The sequence below is a fragment of the Mytilus californianus genome, unplaced genomic scaffold (assembly GCF_021869535.1).
Source record: "Mytilus californianus isolate M0D057914Y unplaced genomic scaffold, xbMytCali1.0.p SCAF_6, whole genome shotgun sequence".
In the NCBI taxonomy this organism is placed as follows: domain Eukaryota; kingdom Metazoa; phylum Mollusca; class Bivalvia; order Mytilida; family Mytilidae; genus Mytilus; species Mytilus californianus.
In genome coordinates this window covers 39275097-39295900 of record NW_026262712.1, presented here as the reverse complement: position 1 = coordinate 39295900, position 20804 = coordinate 39275097, and the positions used below count along the sequence as shown (strand labels likewise).

Here is a 20804-nt window from a genome sequence, read left to right as displayed (position 1 = left end):
TTATATCAAAACAATTTATATAAATTTTTATTCAGATATTTAAAAGAAAATAAACTTAGAATTTTTAGATGGAAATTACTACAACATATTCTACCTACAAAGAAACTTTTATGCAGGTGGAAAATTGTAAACAATAGTTCTTGTAATTTGTGTACACAAGAAGAGGATTATGATCACTACTTTATACTGTGTCCGTATTTGAAACTTTTTTGGAATAAAATAAATGAAGTTTTAAAGAACAGTAAAATAACTTTTAAGATAAAACTAAGACACTTGGTATTTGGATATACAACTTTTGACGAAGAATATTTTGACTTTAACTATTTTTTAACGATTGTTGGCTTTTCAATTTACAAAGCCTATTACATATCTGATCAAAAGACAAAAAATGTCAATGCTTTCTTAATTTTTCTCAATGAGTTCAATAGAAGAGTATGTTTGAAAATTAAAAGTAATATTTTAGCAACTATTAGAAAACATATGAATAGTCATATTAAGTGATATTATTTAATATATATTTGATATACAAATGTAATATGTATTTTACAACTAAGCACTACCCTGAGTGATTAGTGGATTGTAACATGGAACATCAGGAGGAGCTTGGACTCCTGAAGGATATTGTAACAAGCCAATATTTGAAATAAATATTTAATTATGTTAAAAAAAAAAAAATATATAGTTGTCTAATGATATATCTTAATTGATTCGGTTAGTTTGATTTGCTTAGGTTTTATTTATGCTGTTGGTTTTTCTTTTTCTTTAAGTAATCTTTGAGAAATAGGAGACAAATAATATAATTTCTATGAAATTTTGTTACACTTGTTGGATCAATGGTGGACTTGACTTATAGTGAAGAGTCTATCGTAGCTGTTTGATTTAAAAAAAAAAAGAATTCCCGGGGTTCTTGAATCTAACCGTGTATTAAGATTTTGGATTTTTGGCCCCATGTTTAAATTGGCCCACATTGATGTCAAAAGGTTCCAAAATTAAACTTTGTTTGATTTCATAAAAAAACAATTATCAATTTCTTGGGGTTCTTTGATATGATGAATCTAAACATGTATTTAGGTTTTTAATTATAGGCCCAGTTTTCTAGTAGGTCCAAATCGGGGTTATTAAGAAATTGAAAGAATCATTAAATGTGATATGATTTCTAAGTGCTTTGGTATTTATATTTCTTTGTTATTGAAATTGATAATCTGGTGACGATGGAAATTAATGTTTTAACGCCAAACACAGGAACTGTATCTTCTAAGTAGAACAGTTTTGAACATATGTTTGAAAAATTAGATTTATTGGGGAACATTTAGTTGATGTTGTTGGAGCTGTTGCCCTTAGAATGATTGAAAATAGTAACAACATTGTTATATTACTTTTACGATATTACGTTATCACGAATTTAATCTGTGATAACGAATTATACAATTCGTGATAATTAACGATTTGAATTTGAGATCTCGAATTCAAATTATATTTTTGGAAGGTCCTAAATGGCTTCCGTAAAATAGTGTGGTTTTATCAGTACACATGTTGTTTACATAATGAATGCCTGATAGACTGTATCGAAATGCAAGTGTTTGTCGTTTTACAGCACTGTTTTTAATAGGTAACTATTGTCATGATTGTAACAAATTAGGTTTAGTTATTTACCCATTAAAAAAAACCCACAAAAACTCACACAAAGTATCCATAGACTATATATTTGCAACGTACTACAATGTAATGCCTAAGTGTATATTCCTCATTTATAAATATTCACTACAATGCACAAAACACAGTTTAAAGGTGGAACGACGCATAGTAAACCATGTACACACATGAACATGTTGAAAGAAAAAAGTACAAAAGCTTTAATTTGAAATTTAAAGAAAACATATCAGTAAGACATTACAATGAGATAACTGTTTATATATTTAACAAAAGTTGAAAGTTCATAAGGTAGATCGTAAGATCGTAGCTAGATGTATCTTAGTTACTACTACGCGCACACGGTTTACATATACATGTATATAAAGTGTGTAAAAATCAGAGTGGTTTTCAAAGTTCGTTTCAAGTGAGTATCATTTACAGAATTCCATTTATATATAGATAACATAGAATAATATCTTGAAAAAAATATATATTTCGGAATTTAACAAATGTATGTTTGGTACAAGGAAGTAGTTACACATGTTACAGTAAACCTGTAAATTCAGAAATGTATTCGGGTGCACTTATAATAGACGTTTTTCTTATTACCGACTTTTGCCTCCGGATACTATAATTTTTCGACAGGTTACTTACTTTGTGGTAGGTCATCCTGGTACTCGGTCAAGTAAGAGCAACCAAAAGAAGTAAAATCAAATATATAATCGGTGCAATTTGGGGGGAAAGTTTAATTTTCTTCGATGATTTTGTCGCGTGTATAGAAAACATGAAACAGTTAATGTTCCCCCCAAACATTGTACCGATTGAAAGCTTTGTTTTAAATCTTTACGTTGCTCTTACTTGACCGAGTACCAGGATGTCCTACCACAGAGTAGGTATCCTATCGAATATAAAAATAGGTTATTGCGATAGTTGAACAACGGACAGAAATGCAATAATAATCATTTCGACTGTAGGAAATGATGCATACGAATAATGCCATCATACTCAAATAGAATTGAGAATGGAAAATACGAGTACGAGTTTATATCTTTATGACCTATATCGTCACAATTTGTGCAACATAGAATATCTCATAAATTTCTTAATTTACACTTTTTACGACACTCTGTATATGTCACTCTGTAAATATAGCTGGGCCATGCAAAAACAAACTCTCCTATTTTTCTACTGGCTCCCAGATATGCATGATATGAAAATACGGAGTTGCGGTATGATTGGCAATGAGAAAACTATCCACGAGTGTTCCAAACACGTGGTTTAAAGAAATTATCGGTCTACAATGAGAAAAACCCATACCATATAGTCAGCTATAAAAGGTCCAGACATGTAGCTCAATTCGTATTGCTTATGGTCAGTACAGATTCGGTGGAAAGTTCCGTTCGCTGATGTCAGATTCAAGGAAAAGAGGAAGGAATTGTGGCTACGACAATAACAGTTTATATGTGAAAATGCATCTTACGCATCTGGCGCAATAACATTTTGTTACGTTTTCTATATTTTTATTTTCGGAGATATTTAATGCAATTTTTATTTTGTATGAAATGCAATTAAAAAAGAAAATAAGAAGATGTGATGGGATTGCCAATGAGGCAACTCTCCCCAAGAGAACAAATGCAACCAAAAGTCTGCTTTTATTCCTTTTTTAAGTTTTATAAATGATGGATCTGAATTTGGAGAAACTCAAGGAACTAAGAAATACCATGAAACCGATTCCATTACCAGAGTATGAAGGGGTACGATTTCCAGCTTTCAATATAATCAGAGAAAAGGGGATAGAGAAAGCTATACAAGACATAAGGGAAATTCAGTCTAGAAAATCAGATATTATGATCTGCACATATCCAAAATCAGGTAGTATTATTAATGCACCATATTTTGATTCATTATTATTAGTTGGGTAAACATTTTCGTGGATTTCATGGGTACAGGAGAACCACGAATTTAAATGTTCAACGAATTGCAAATGCAAAGAAATGTATGAGGAGTATGTTAAAACTCGAAATCAAATATCCACAAAAATTCAAGTTTTCCGTAATATCCACTAAAATTGGTACCCACGAAATCAAATGAATCAAAATGTAGGAAAATAGCTTTTAATATGTTAAATAAAAGCTTTTGCCGACCATTTGAAAATCACATACTATTATTAACCTATCATACATGTACATGTCATAAGTTAAATTCACTTTGTCTTTGTTTCCGTTTTTTGTAATTTTTAGGCATTTTTTCTGCATTCTTTGTTTTTGCCCATCATTCTCTTTTCTGTATCTGAATGACCTATTTTACTGCATTAGTTAGTTTTAGCCTACTTGTCCCTGTCCAGTAAACCCCATTATATATCTCCAAATTCATTATATTAATATATTATACGCAATAAAACCATGTACGTTAACTTTGTAAATTTAATGCAATTTTAAGGATGCACAGTTTTATTTGTTCTGCTAGAATCCTGTCATAACTGATTGTTAATCATCAAGTCGATAAAATGCGGATGTTCTTTACACTGTTGAAAATGTCTCGCATTAAAACAATAAACTCGCATTATTTCATAAAACACTAGCACGACAATTGTGTGCGCACAATATAAAAACGTCACAAATGTGAGTATGTGTTCGAGAATTATACAATAATATAAACGGTCCTAATTTACTGCACCAGATGCGCATTTCGATAATTTATGTCTCTTGAGTGATGCTCGAGGCCAAAGTATTTGAAAATCAAAAACCCAATACAAACGTAGAAAAGCTGATCAAATTAAATGACCTACAGTATAGCCAAAACCGGACAAGGAATCAAGGCGTTACATGAGGGAGATATATTCCTTAATTTTAAATGATTTCTAACATTTTATAATAATACATTTCAATCAAAACAATGTCCGTATTTTCATACCAGAACCGAAGTACTGGCTACTGGGCTGGTAATACTCTCGGGGACTAACATCAGTGGTAGTAATAATATAAAAGGTACCAATTTTGATGCACAAGCGCCAGATGCGCATTTCACCGTGCAGAGTTGATTTAAAAAAAAAGTATTTACAATGTAACATTTTCTGTTTAAACCAGTATTTATAGCAGTACCTGGTTTCTAAGTATCTATTCAATGTCAACATGCGGATGTTCTGACCACTTAAATGTTACAGTCATTAATCACCCATATTCATTATAATCTTTTAGTTTTTATTTAAAAGAAGTTGCACGGTATTTGTCAGTAGTCAGTCACCTAACAACTTAACAAACACAAAATAAATTTAGAGAACAAATACCCGTATTCGTATCATATGAATTGAATTTAATACATGTAATACCTGTATTCGTAGTTGTTAATTTTCCTGTGTATTTTCTCCAAAGGAACGCATTGGGTTAACGAAGTTACCAATATGTTAATAAGAAACAAAACAGAACTGGATACCGTTACCAAAGTTTCGACGATGTTAGAAGTTATTCCCGATCTCTCAGTCTTAGATGCACTGCCATCACCAAGGTTACTTAATACTCATTACTCATTTAAATATCTACCAATGCAGCATATCGAAAATAGATGCAAGATTATTCATATGATTAGAAACCCGAAAGATGTCTGTGTCTCGTTTTATTATCACTCAAAGAGTGACACCTTTCTGGACTTTACTGGAACCTGGGATGATTTTTTCGAAATGTGGATGTCAGACAAATGTAAGTTACCAACATACAAAATCTGAAAAAAGAACCACACAATCTAGAGATGTTAAGCGTAACACCAGGTATTTAGATTATATAATTAATTGTGTATCTAGTATGTAAAACCTGATTAAAGAGATGAAACATTGGAGTAAAATTTAATTTGTAATTTTCAATTTCGTTTTCATTAAAATATACCATATGTTTTCCTGGAAAATGCAAAATTTCATAGCACAAGGCTCCCAATGTATGCTTTGTTGGGCTGCTTAGGGATACGGTATAACTGAGGAAATTTGAATAAACGATTTATCAAACAATATTAAAAAAAAGAAACACATTGTCTTTACATTTATTCAAAATAATCCATATTTTTCTAATACTTTTAAAGAAAGAAAATGTAAGCAATAACTATGATGTCTCAGCTACAATAACACCAAAAATTTGATGGCAATATCTTAACCGCCAATTTTCAAAATATTTTAATTATAGCATGAATTTTGCATAAACCGTGGATAACGAATGACAGTATCTTTCGACAGTTAAACACGTAGTAAAAAGTATTTAGAAAAATAGAAATACACTTTAATATATCCTCTCTATACATTGATACCTTGCAGCTTATTTTGATTGATTGTGGTCTAGCAAATTTTACACACATTCTTACTTTTTATGCTCATACCGCTAGGCAGTGGCGGATCCGGGGGAGTTTCGGAGGTGTTCCGGGGGTTGGAACCCACCCTTTTTTTTGACGATCAATGCATTTGAATGGGGACCTATAGTTGGACCACCCCTTTTATCCTGGGTTGGGAACCCCCTTTTAAAAATTGCTGGATCCGCCCCTGCTAGATGAAGGGGGCATTAAGTGTCCTTCCCAAAAATGTTTTCACATATTATATTAAGCAAGTTTGAGCGGGGTCATTCGTGACCTAAGACACATTCTTCTTTTATCGAGAAATAGAGTTAACTTCTGAAAATTTATCCATGGAATGCACCTTACATTTTGTTAAATTACCCGAGGAATCATCAAACGTCTGTTATATGTAAAGATAACTTGTTATCAGCTCCCGAGACATATTACATGAAGCGCCTCATAAACACTATTTATATATTGGCAGAAAAGAAAAGCAAGGAATGCCTTGATATTACCAAAATGACAAGGTACCTTGGTCATATTATTGAAGTAGATACAACATTTTTTACAAATTGAAAAAAAAAAAAAAACAAACAAAAAAAACAAACTAAGAACTTAGAATAAATGCTACCTTATGAAAATTTTGTTAACAAGCTCCTCACGCCCCTCACGTCACATTTTGTTTATATTTCAAATTCACTTTAATTTGAAGAAAATCACCCTATGTGGTATTAAGTCGGAAATACAACATGTTAGATTTTACTTGACGTATTATCGTGGAACAAAGGGCAAAGGGCTGTAAGGGTTGTATGTTGGGTTGTTTTTGTTTTTTTTGTTGTTTTTTTTTTGGGGGGGGGAGGGGGGATAAGGAAAATAACTTTATAATTTAACCGGAAAAATCAAAATAGGTTTAACTTATCTACAACAACCCTTTTCACAATTGGAACTTTACTTAAAGAAATATAATTAGGCAGTTACTTCAGAAATTTTTGTGAATAAACATATCAAAATTAGGATAGTCGTGATACTAGAACGCGGTAAGGAGGAAGGTTTGGGCGCCCGCTAACATGTTTAACCCCGCAACATTCTGTATGTGTCTGTCCCAAGTTCTGTATGTGTCTGTCCCAAGTTCTGTATGTGTCTGTCCCAAGTTCTGTATAGTCTGTCCCAAGTCAGGAGCCTGTAATTCAGTGGTTGTCGTTTATTGCTGTATATCATATTTGTATTTCGTTCATTGTTTTTTTACATAAATCAGGCCGTTAGTTTTCTCGTTTGAATTTTTTATATATGTCATTTCGGGGCCTTTTATAGGTGACTATACGGTATGGGTTTTGCTCATTGTTGAAGGCCGTATAGTGACCTATAGTTGTTAACTTCTATGCCATTTGATCTCTGGTAGAGAGTTCCCTCGTTGACAATTATACCACATTTTCTTACTTTTATAAGACTATTCTATCTATGTGTTGTAAATTTTCCAGTACGTCTACAAAAATATACTAGATTTTTTCTTATTTTGTAGAACATGTCTTCTTATTTTGTTTTCCTTATTTTTAGGTATTTTCTCATTTCTATGTAAGAATATTTTTGATTCTTATCAGTAGATTTAATTTGTTATAATTCTGTTCTTCACTTGTAGGTCCCTATGGATCATGGTACAATTATGTGAAAGAAATGGAACAAGCAGAGAAAGATTTTCCCGGCATGATATTTACTTGCTATTTCGAAGAAATGAAAAAGGTTGCACCTTTTTGACACAATGCAATCATTTCAATTATGTGCATTTTTTTTCAAATATTATAGACAAAATTTTTTTACATCCAGTTACTGCTGCTCTTCTTTATAGGTCAAGCAGGTGATTAAACACAATTTACACCACCAGAGGACTATTTTTGTTTGCTTTACAAATAGATTTAGCAGAATGATGTGGTATGATTGTCAATGTAAAAAGTATACACCAGAAACAAAATGACGTTTTATTTGAAATGACTGTTTAATTGATATTATTCGACAGCAAAACATGGACTTTACACAGGTAAGGTAACTTTACACAGGTAAGGTAACGTGGTATAATGTGTTAGCTCTAATGAAGTTTAATTTTATTCTATTAAGGATGATACAGGAGAGATACAGCGATTGGCTAACTTCTTAGGGATACCGTGCACCGAAAAGACCATAGATAATATTGCTGAAACAACATCCTTTAATCATATGCAGAAAAATAAACTAGATATCACGGAAGTAATTTCTGGAAAAGGCTTCATACATAGAAAGGGTAATGTAATTTAAATAGGACACAAACAAAAAATGTGCAGTGTTTTAGCAATCATGTTAAAGTTATACATTAACCAAACTCCATACGGTAATTACTAAGTTATTGTAAATGCAACTCAATAGAGCAGATAGATTGTTACTACTCTGTGCTGAGATGATAATTTGGGAGTTGGTAATTGGAAAACTAAAATCGTCACGTTTGTATTAAATTCCAGTTTAAGGTCGTCCATATTTGTCAATTTCAAGACAGAGATCTAAATTCGAAAAAGGTATCATATTTTCAATAGTATCCCTAATGTCAAGCGCACTGTGATGTATGATATATGTTTACATGCATTCCCTGAAAAGAGGGTTATGGAGTAATAGGATATCATCTATATGTCTGAACGTGAAGCTTAAAAAACTTGCAAAATGCTTTTTCGTAGTGTCTTTATTTAAAAAATTATAACATGAATTCTGCTCTATATCAAATTAAACCTGCATTTGCCATCAGGGATGCCAAGTATGTACTTACTTTAATGCCGACTATTTGCTGAAATGTGAATCCATCAAACTTGTTTAACAGACCATTACATTAAAAACTACCAATACATAAATCAAAGGCACTGGCTACGGTTACAGTGAAATGTAACAATAATAAAAAAAAAGTTATTGTTACATTGGAGACTAATTGCCGGAATGCAAGGTTGGGTAAGGAACCGATTTATTAAGAATGTAACAATAATATTTGTATCATCAGTTACGTTGTGTTATTGTTACGTCAATGCACTTCAATGTATTCTGGGACTAGTAATATGTATTAAAATAAAACTTGAAAACTTTTATTTGAATTTTACAATATTGCATACAATTTTTTAAATTTCTATCTACAATCATTATGACAGTTTCTACACATCCCACATCCAGTATGTTATTTTTGGAGCATGTTTCAGTCCGACGCATTTTTGGTGAAACCACTCTAGGCAGCCATAAAAAACGAGCGATGCAGCAATGTGCAGGTCTGTTTTGCAGACTTAACAATTCCACTCTGCAATATCCCTTTTTAAAGTTATAGAAACTTTCAATGTCTGCCATGCCTCAGGTCAAAAATAGTTTTCTTAACATCGAACCATTAAACTATATTTTTCGCCTTTGGCATTACTAAACTGTAGTAGTATCTTGAAGAACATTAAAACAATTAATACTTAAAACTATTTAAACACTATTTGTTGAATAATAACAATAGTAAGAATAATAATGATAATATTATTATTATTATTGTTATTATCAAGTACATATCGATGAATTAAGCAACCAAAACTATAGAAGGTTAAAGTTTAATAAATCTAACGTAACAATAACACAGCGTAACCGTTTACATGAATATTATTGTTACATTCGTAATTAATCAGTTCCTTACCCAACCCTGCATTCCGGCAATTAGCCTAAAATGTAACAATAACTTTTTTATTATTGTTACATTTCAATGTAACCATAGCCAGTGCCCAAATCAAAACTGTGACAACCACGAAGGTTATTTCAAATTTGTTGGTTTGATAAAATTGTCCCAAAGACATTGATGTTTAATTAACATATACATGCATCTAAAAATAAGTCAATTTTATTTCTCTATTCTCCATATCAAAAGGCACAACAATCCCGAGTTTCTTGCTTTTAATTTTTTAATACGCATTCTCTGTTCAAATGACACAATAATTACATAACATGTTTGTTTCACGAGAATCCGTTAGTTTGATAGGACGTCATTCAAAAATTAACCTTCATATTAAAATGAAATGTTACATTCGTGATGACACGTTTTTAGAGAAAAAAGTGCGCAGGTAAATAAAAGAAAAACTTGATAAAACTTTTTTTGTCATGGTCTTATTAACATACAAAATTTAATCATAAGAAATGAATGCTTCGTTTTGTTATTTTATTGGGGTGTAAAAGTGTTAATATAACATAAACGGTACCAATTTTGCTGCACCAGATGCGCAATTCGACAATCAATGTCTCTTCAGCTATTCCGCGCTTCATACACAATTCCGCGCTTCATACACAATGTGCTTCGGTCAACACTTTTTACACCCCAATAAAATTACAAAAAGGAGCATTCATTTCTTAAATAATTCTGTTTCAGGGGAAATAGGAGACTGGAAAAACCATTTTACAGTAGCACAACATGAGCGTTTTGATGTACAGTATACAGAAAGATTTAAGGACAGTTCATACAAACTTTCATTTGAACAAAGTATGTATTGTCTTCAAATATTATATTTACTATATCCAAATTTGTGCAACAGCTGTGCAGAAAGTGCTCCGAAGTTTAATGCAGTTGCATTTTCTGTGCTCTCAAAAGTTTATACAATTTTGAATTTCACAAATTGATCTCGAACGTAGGATGAAGAATGAAAACGAATGGGTTGGGTCCCAAACTCTTGTCCACCTTCAGGAGCACTGAAATCCAAAATAATTGTAAATGCTTGAAAAAAATATAATTTTGTTTGCTCGACCTACAAGTTTAAAGCAGTGATTTGGTTAACAGAGATAACACAATCAGGGGCTGACTTTTTATCTTTTACCAATTCAAATGTCGAAAAACGGAAAATAAATAACATACTTTTTAACATGTACTTACACGAGCAACAAGAGAAGTGCCCCAAGTGGAGCAGGATCTACTTACCCTTCCGAAGCAACTGATTTCACCCCCAAATTTTGGTTGGGTTTTTGTTGGTCAGTCTTTAGTTTTCTATGTTGTGTTTTTTATACTGTTGTTTGTCTTTTGAATTTTTTTCTTTTTTTCTGCCATGGAGTTGACAGTTTGTTTTCGACTGACGAGTTTGAATGTCCCTTTGGTATCTTTAACACAGGAAAAAAGTGCCTCGCATGTTTTACGCATGTAAAAAAAAAGTGTGCGTTTTTTTTTTCCATTATGCGTATAACAGACGTTCAATAAAACACACGAAAAATATTGCGTGTGTAAAACATGTGTTTAAACGAATATAAAATATATGTATTACGCCTGTTTTTTTTTCCTCACTGTTTTCGTTTATGGTGTAATACCACCAAATTATAGTACGTCACATCCGCTTACATACGAAAAAAGGTCGAAAAAAATATTTCTTTGAATTTGACAGTTGTAGGAAATTGATCCTACATTTCATTGCAGTAAAAAATTTCTGAATCATAAACATATATCTTGGGTGTTTCAAAGCACCCTTATTGTTCGATTTGGTGTTTCTATGGAATATTTTGGAAACTTGAGGTTACATGGTTACACAGGAAGAAAAGGGGTGAACATTTGATTGGTTAACTTCCATTGATGGTTATTTTCTTATATGCAATGAAATGTTATGTGAAATTTTGTCTATGGTACTGAACAGGATAAAACTTTACTCATACCAAGTATTTCTTAATTTGAAACAAAGATAAATTCTGCACATTTTTTTGAAAAGTGCAAATATAACAAAGGCTTATAGGGGAAAATCAATGGTGGTATTACACTTATTATGGGAAGCTGCACATGCACCTTTGACCTTGTGTGTACTCTCATTTGTTAAAATTTCATGCTATTTAAGTGAAATATTACATATAAAATGAAATATTCTGAGTGGATTGAGTCTCACAATCACATTTTATGAGAAAACTGCCTTGAAATATGACTCTACCATGAATATTAGTAGACAGAGCAAGCCATACTCCGTGTTTTGGGGAGCTTTTTCTGATTTGTTTTCCTTATTTCTTTTATTTTCCTATAATAGAAAACTTTTCCCTAAGTAATACTTTAATAAATATATAGTTATTAGTAAATGAAATTATTCTTGATGCAGTAACAACAAATTATTCACTAAAAGAGAAGCTTTTTATGTCCCTCTCTGGAACGCGGCATACATTTTAGTTTTACGTAAAGACTTATTGAAACCTTTATGGAGTCAGTAAACTATTATATGGATAGTTCATTCAGCTTGTCTGAATACTTCAATTACTTATTTATTATCACATTTCTCACATAAATGAGTGAAAGTTACCCCAAAATTTTTATTTATTGGCCTAAAAAGTTGAAATTTTGAGGAAATGAGAGGTATTAATGGATCAAAAGAGACCTTAAAATGAAGACAAAGCGGTCCATTAATGGTATTTATCATCTTAGCGTCATCTTTTGTATCATATTCAACTGTTTGTAGATAGATGAAAATTTATTGGTCAACACTCTGTTCTATCATGATGCGGCTTGATTTGGATTTTTCGAAGAAATTTTGCTCGAATCGCTGTAGATGTCGTCTTACATTATACTAGGTTTTTCTCAAACTATTGCACTGATTATGACAAAACTTGACAGTAATGCTTGAAATAACCAGTATTATAAAGGAAAAAATCACATTCAGTTTATTCAACAAAAAAGTCTTCTTTATCATGTTTATATCAATTTTGTCTAAACGTTGAAGAATAAAATAAATGAATTGAGTATTCATATAGGAGTTCAATTTTCTTTTGAAATATGAATTTGGAATTATAATCTGTTTATATATGTATGAACAGAAGCAAATATTAAATTTAATGCACAAAAATTACAAAATGTAGAAATAAATTGAATTCATCAGTTTAAGCTCTCACCAATGATGAATGTAGTGTTCATTTAGTAACATCAGTCATGCTTTAAAAAATAATATAGGACTTTGGACATAAGGATAAAACTAAAATTACAAAATGATTGATACCTAGTGGGAACAACTAACTCTCTTTACTACAAATTGTATTCAGTAATAATAACAGCATGAGTACAAATTCATGCGAAATAAATATAAAAAGACAAAAATTAATGCAAAATTGTTCAAGTCTAATGAAATAAAACCTTAAATGTATGAAAAATGCTATATTTCATCAAATCCTTGTTGAAAGCCATATGAAATGTTGACCTATACTTGTTAACATCTATGAAAATGGACGTCACACTAAACTCCGAAACATATAATAGAACTAAAAAATAACATAGTTTGTTCACGTTTCTTTAACATTTGATGATTAGACTAAAACAACATTACTGATTAGGGGCGCATAACATTTGCGCGCATTTTGGGATAACAAATTTCTACGTTTGCGCGCAGCTTTTGATTACAGTTGCGCGCATTATTCTTACATGTAACACAGGTAAAACAAATTTGATTCATAATAAGTATGACCATAGTTATGATGAATTTTGAACATACAAAGCCTCTGGCCCTTGTTAGTCTGGTATGTTTTTTTAATTTTAGTTCGTTTATATGTTTTGGAGTTTAGTGTGACGTCCATTTTCACTGAACTAGTACACAATTTTATTTAGGGACCAGCTGAGGACCACTTCCTGGTGCGGGATTTTCTCGCTGCGTTGAAGACCCATTGGTGGCCTTCGGCTGTTGTCTGCTCTTTGGTCGGGTTGTTGTCTCTTTGACATATTCCCCATTTCCATTCGCGAATATTTCAGATTATATTCAAATCTGATTCCTAATTTAACCGCGAAAAGTGATCGCTTTAGTATTATTTCAGTCAGTTTGTAAAGTTGCGTCAAGGCACAAATATGGAGTTTCGTTTGTCAGAAACAAGTCGGAGGAAAAATCATTGGTGTGTGACGGATTTACTGTCCGTATCGACAGAACACTTAAGTCTGAGGATATTTCATGGCGATGCACCGTAAATAATTGCAAAGGTATTTCAGCAGATTCCCTCGTTCTTCCTAGTCTTTGGGCATCACTATACCGTCAGCAGAATCTTTAAATTTGATATGTTTTTAACATTTTGATCTGTTTATATTTCCAGGCCTAAGTAGATAGATATAAGAAGTACGATTTTGGTCATATGGTATATGTTTTTTTTTATGTTGTGCAAAGAGTTTCAGAAAGTTATGTTGTTATCTTTTGAAATAAAAAATCCTAAAATAAAAGTATTCATTATTATTCAAGTAGAACTAGTTTTATATTTTTTCTTCAGTCATTTTCTAAGATGACAAATGTCTCTAGCATGGTCAAAGTAATTTGGATTCTGAATTTTTAGACGTCAATGATGTTGTGGAATACAAATTAGGATGTGCTGTCTCATGTACACATGACTATATGTTAATCCTTAATTTGTCAAGTCATTATTCATTGGTCTTTATGTTATGAATTAGAATGTGCCAAGTCTTTTATATCACAAGATTTAAATGATATTGTTTTTTAAACTTTGAGTTCATATACCCTTATGGTATATGTAATTCAAAATCTTATAGGCTTTAAGACATTTGTGTTCGATTTGATTTGATTTGTTTCTTTTTAATTTTTCGATGATTGAAAATTTTGTTATAGATAATGGATTACAAAACTCGAAGTTATGAGAAAATGGACTAAAACAAATCTCACCATACGAAGTAACAAATGTATTTTTGCTTTTTCCTCAACTCTGGTGTATGTTCATGAATCAGTTGGTGGTACTCCTTAATGCTTTCTATTACTCGAGCAATGTCGGGTCCCGGTAAAGTGAGAAACGGAACAGAAACGAAACAGAGCGAAACGAAACGAAACATGGCGAAACGAAACGAGACACAGCGAAACGAAACGAAACACGACGAAACGAAACGAAACATGTAAATTGAGAAACGAAACACAACGAAACGAAACAAAATCTGTATTCTGAGGAACGACCTATAGAAAATCTTCCTGACATATCCGCAGATCAATGTGGGTTTAGAGGGCCCTTTTGATTGATATCATCTAATCGTTTGCTTAAAAATCGTAAAAAAAACAACATTGGTGGTATGTTTATCTTTTTGGACAATTATGCCTCCCCCTTTCCTTAAACTCTGGATCTGTGTCTGCTTTTTTTTATATATGTATACAAAAGATCTCGTTTAATCCAAAGAGAACGTGTGATTAACGGTTTATTCGAACACACATTACACACTGGGATTAACTTCACTGATTGCCGCACTAGAAAGAACGCATTACATACCAGTTCTATTGTGCTTTGTATTTTTCTATGCTTTATAGTTCCACACATTGTTATTATTAATAATATTATGATATATTAGTATGTACAACTTTTCATTCGATCACGTCTGTTAATATCATTGTATATGCAATAATCTGCAATAGGTTTTTATCATTAGTTGTTTATGAGTTTGTGCCAAGAAAGGTATTGATTCATGAATGAAACACTTACATGTACGTATCCCAAGTGAAATAACCATAGCCAAAATATGTAAATGGTATGGACACTTTGCCATACATAACTTTAGGTAGTAGGATCCAAACGTTCAAGTTGGATGCATTCACCCTATATGTGGCTACAACATTGTCAAGTCCGACATGAAACGTCAAAAGGGGGGGGGGGGATTGACCACGTTGCGACCTGACGTCTCTTTTGAAAGTACATGTGATCTTTAAAATGTTTAAACCGAGAATCAAATCAGTTTAGAACTGAATAGTTTGCTTAAAAGTGACCTGGTGACCCGAGGCAATTTTTAATCGCGACCTTGTGATCTAAATTGGTACTGGAGCACAGTCACTTTTCTCCTTTTTATTCATACAATATTGTATGTTCGACTCGTCATGTTCTACTTTCTTTTTTAAACTTACGGTACCGAATATTGTGTTTTCTTATTCACCATTTATCTTGACAGACGCGTGTTACTAGGTATAGTATCTACCACATTTTCAAAAAATAAGCTACGAAGTACATACGACATCTCAATACATCTCAATATAGTTGAAGTCGATGGTACCTGTTGTAAGTAGTTTAAAAGGTTAATATGAATTGAACTTGTATTAAACGAGATTATGTCTTGCCTGATTTGCAACAAAATCAAAGAAGAAGAATGTCATCATGGTCATGGACTGCCATAATAAAAAAATCTTTGAAACTTAAAAACAAAGAAGAAACGAATACAAACTAGAATATGTTATAGTGACGAATTAGAAATGGACATATTGTGTAGACACCTATCTCTTGTTGAAATTATACCAAATGTTGCCTTCTAGATGTCCTTAGTTTGTTCTTATCGTTTGGTTGCTGTCTTATTGACGTGTAACCTACATTTCATACAGTTTTAGTTCCGTTGAGTGTACTTTTGAATCGGTGCATGAAAAATCATAACTAAACTGGTTATTGTGTATAGATTAATTGTCTTTCTTTCCCTCAATAATTCTAGGAAGATGAACCAAAGAGAGATGTACACAGACACTTGTTTCTATCAATATATAATACATATGAATAGTCGACCTTCCCATGTGGAGATGTACCTAAATTAGAAATATTAATATGTAAACAGAAAATAATGTTACACTTTTCAATCTTTAACTTCCCCTCCCTCCATTTTTTTTACTGTATCAATTTTAAAGACATGTCGCTTCTAAACAAAATCTGATTGATCTGTAGCTTATCCCCCAAACCTGCTTTGATACAAACTTGAATATGTTCCTCATTAAATTCGATCCCAAAACTTAAAAGGCATACATATCTAAATAGTCGTAATTACTTCCATTGAGCACGAAACTATAATCCAAATCAGATTTTATTTATTTGGATATTGTAAAATACTTTTCTTTTTCGGCAGAAATTACAAAAAAAATTATTATTATCTGGTTTGACTGGGAAACACTGATTTCAGATGTACATGGTACACAAAATATCATAAAATATTTTATGTCCAACCCTTTGAGTAGAAAACATATCATGTTTTAGCATAAAATCGTCTATTTTGAAGTGAAAAAAATTGCATGATTTAAATAAATTAGATGTTTTTGATGGTCTTTTGGATTCGGTTGACAGTTTTGACTTTTCTACTCTAATTAAATAGTCGTTTGGTAGATCTGAATGCGAAATTTCTACTCTTTACACTACACCTCCACACAATCTTATCAAACAAAAGTTTTCTTATTTAATTAAATGGTCGTTTGGTAAATCTGAATGCAAATATATTTGCTGCAATTCATTTAAAGCCTTCTTCTCTAATGTGAAAAGTAAATATGCTAGATATACGTACTGGAGGTGGGATGAGATGGTTGAAGCTGTTAATTTCCCCTCGATAATATTTATGTACGTTTTGGCAACAAAGTTTATCGACAGGTTGTAGGTATTCCAATGGGCACTAATTGCGCCCCTTTAATAGCAGACTTGTTGTTGTACTGTTATGTATCATAATTTATGACCACACTAAGTAAAGACCCGTCAAAATTGCATTTAACTGATAAATTCAACAACACTTACCTTTATCTTGATGATATTTTTTCGTTAAAAAATCAAGAATTTTCTAAATATACTGCCGAAATTTACGACAAAAGGGACGATTTTTCGTTCCCGATTGTTATTTTTCCCTTTTTGGATGGTGATGTTCCATTGGCACCATCTTATGGTGTTTGAATTTCACAACTCGTTCGCTATGCCCGTGTCTGTTGTGACGTTTTTGATTTTAACGAACGTAATCTATGTATTACTGGTAAATTATTAAGCCAGGGATTTCGTTACCACAAATTACTTAAAACCTTTACTAAACTCTTCCATAGATATAAAGATTTGGTTTTGAAGTTCAAATGGGATAGCACATCCTAATTTTTATGGAAATGTTGTTTACATGTACCGTGCCCGGAAATTTAGAAACGATCCTGGTAAACTGTGAAATAAACTTATTCTAAAAGGTTATCAATTCAACACTGTAATTAGATCATTGAAAATTGTTTTATTGGTATCAATATTGATTTTGTTGTCAGTAAATTAAAAGCAAACTAAATATTATTGTTATATAATTCATATACACATTCATGGATCTACAAATTGTCGATACCTGTATCTTAGCATTACACAAGGTCGTGTTTTTTCTCTGACTGTTTATGACGTCTGTACACTAAATCCATTGGATATTGGATGTGTACATATTGATAATTTAGTCTTAGATGCATGATTTTTTTATTACTTGTTATTTGCTTTGAACTAGCTGTCAGTAACTTCGAGTACTCTCAGATCAGTAATTAGTGTCATTTTGTTGTTGGGATATACAAGTACCCGGCCACGTCCACTCTGTGTTTTTGTTAGATGTATGTTATTTGTATCCATCTGATGAGTAAAGCCTTTTTTAACTGATTTTTATAGTTCGTTCTTATGTTGTTCTGTTACACCACTGTCCCAGGTTAGGGGGAGGTTGGGATCCCGCTAACATGTTTAACCCCGCCATTTCTGTATGAATGTGCCTGTCCCAAGTCAGGAGCCTGTAATTCAGTGGTTGTCAATTGTTGAAGTGTTACATATTTGTTTTTCGTTCATTTTTTGTATATAAATCAGGCCGTTAGTTTTCTCGTTTGAATTGTTTTACATTTGTACGTAATTTCGGGGCCTTTTATAGCTGTTGAAGGCCGTACGGTGACCTATAGTTGTTAATTACTATGTCATTTGGTCACTTGTGGAGAGTTGCCTCAATGGCAATCATATCACATCTTCTTTTTTATATTCGCTACATGTACACTTGGTGATTTTTTAAAAATTTTATATGGAATTACACTCCTTTCAAAATCGAGGGTCCGCCCCTAAAGGTAAGAGTACTTTTGAACTGTGCAGTATATCTGAGGTAGTAAATGCACAACTTTGCTGTGCATTATCCAGATTATAGCACAGTAAGAACAAAGAGAATTTACTCATGTCATGTGTTAAGTATCCATAGGACAGTACGACTCGCTTAAAATATCAAATTTTCATGTTCATTGAATCGCAAATTATGGTTCAAATTCCTAATTTGGCATACATTTCAAAAAGAACATGTCATAATGAACATGTGTATAGTTTCAAGTTGACATGAACACAACTCCATTGTAATTTAATCTATCTTAACAAACAGAATAAACCTAGAATTGGACGGACGGACTGACGGACGGCAGCACAGACCAGAAAAGATTATGCCCCACTACCGTAGGCGGTACATAAAAATCCTAGTCACAAAGGTAAGAATGGCCAATTTTTTTTTTAGGCTGATATTCAGACGATCCCCAGTAACAGCTATTCTAATTTCAATGTTCCCTCATTGTTGTACGTGACAAGAAGCCTTGATATTAGAACAGGCTCTGTAGCATAGCTGACGCACCTAAGCCTCACATTTAACAAAACAAGTTGACTAATTGCAACTAATGCACGAAGATACCAATGTAAATGACGAGTAATTTTTTCAAAGTTGAATGGAATATTCGGTGTCTTCGGCTATGCACATATCTCGTCAGGAAGATTTTTTATAGGTCGTTCCTCAAAATACAGATTTTGTTTCGTTTCGTAGTGTTTCGTTTCTCAATTTACATGTTTCGTTTCGTTTCGTCGTGTTTCGTTTCGTTTCGCTGTGTTTCGTTTCGTTTCGCCATGTTTCGTTTCGTTTCGCTCTGTTTCGTTTCTGTTCCGTTTCTCACTTTACCGGGACCCAGCAATGTCATCTCCAAATGATGTGTTATTTAACTGCTTCTGAATCTAAATTATCATTTCGATGTAATTGTTTGAAAATCTAAAAAGAATAAAACATTCCTTTGTAAACAAAATTACTAAACGAGTTATCTTCCCTTAAATGGCTGAGTTGAAAAATTGAATGTAATCATAACAAATATTTGATATTTGTTTAAACAGTCTAAATAATGCAATATATCACTTATTTTTCTTTATTTATAGATAAACAGTCTTACTTGCCAATCTATTTTAAAAACATGCAGGTTTAAGCAAAGAACTAAACCGAATATGCGACCGTGTGAGACCCTCATGGGTAGTCAAGGTCGTTAAAAAACCCATAGTAGTAGTAGACTGATTGTGTACTATTTAACAATCCAAGATGGCGGTATACAGTTAATCTACCTTAAAGGAAATTACATTTAAAATGACAAGTCATTGCTGATAAAAAATATATTAAGCAGAAAACATACAAATGTAAATCTGTTTTAGGAGTATTTAAGAATTAAAAGCTTCTTGTAATTTTATAAGTGTATAAAAGTGTCAAAAGATTCAGGAAACCTTTTAGCTACTAATAAGCATAAGTAGTAATGCATTCTTTCATATATAATTTTTTGATTTTCAGTAAAAGAAACCTGAATTCCTCAAAGTGATGGAAAAAAGATGAAATAATTATATGATAATGACTGTTTCCAAAAAATTAATTTTACATATATGTTTTATATATATATATATATAGCAATAAATTTACAGCATTAAGAAAGATGCCTCATTTACTTGTTCACGTTACATATTATACCCCAACTCTAAAATTGGGGAATCACTTGTCTGTATGTCCATTTAATTGTCCAAAAAGTATTTCCTTCAGATTTTTCTCACAACTGCTTAACAGTTCGATTTCATATTTGGTCAGAAATTCTGTTGGCCCAAGTTTTAAAGTTTTGAATATGATTATTAAATTGATAATTATCAAACATGACGCCAATACATCTGAACAAAATGACTTCATATTAGGTCAGCTGCTCAACAGTGATCAGTTGCAAAATCAAATGACAGATTTGTTTTTATTTTTATACTGGCATAAACAGAAATACAAGTATCCTTTATAAAACAGATGAAAAGCCCAGTCTGGTCTGTAATTTGATACTGACATTGCCATCAAAAGGAGATTTTTGGTCAGTATATATATA

General features: G+C 32.1%; 1 protein-coding gene across 5 annotated transcripts in view; it reads left to right on the top strand.

Moving 5' to 3' along the window:
• The window catches only part of LOC127706394 (sulfotransferase 1B1-like), a 262668-nt gene that overhangs the window by 141497 nt on the left and 100367 nt on the right, over nucleotides 1-20804 (top strand). The window contains exons 1-2 of one of the 5 annotated variants that reach the window (XM_052210979.1): nucleotides 3325-3504; nucleotides 5004-5327. The exons of 2 other annotated variants lie outside the window; for them this stretch is intronic. In XM_052210979.1, the coding sequence (XP_052066939.1) occupies nucleotides 3354-3504; nucleotides 5004-5327 (475 nt within the window). In that variant the 5' untranslated portion in view covers nucleotides 3325-3353. Of the gene's footprint in view, nucleotides 1-2033; nucleotides 2057-3324; nucleotides 3505-5003; nucleotides 5328-20804 lie in introns of those variants that run through there. 2 more of the 5 variants (XM_052210978.1, XM_052210980.1) reach the window with 2 other exon arrangements.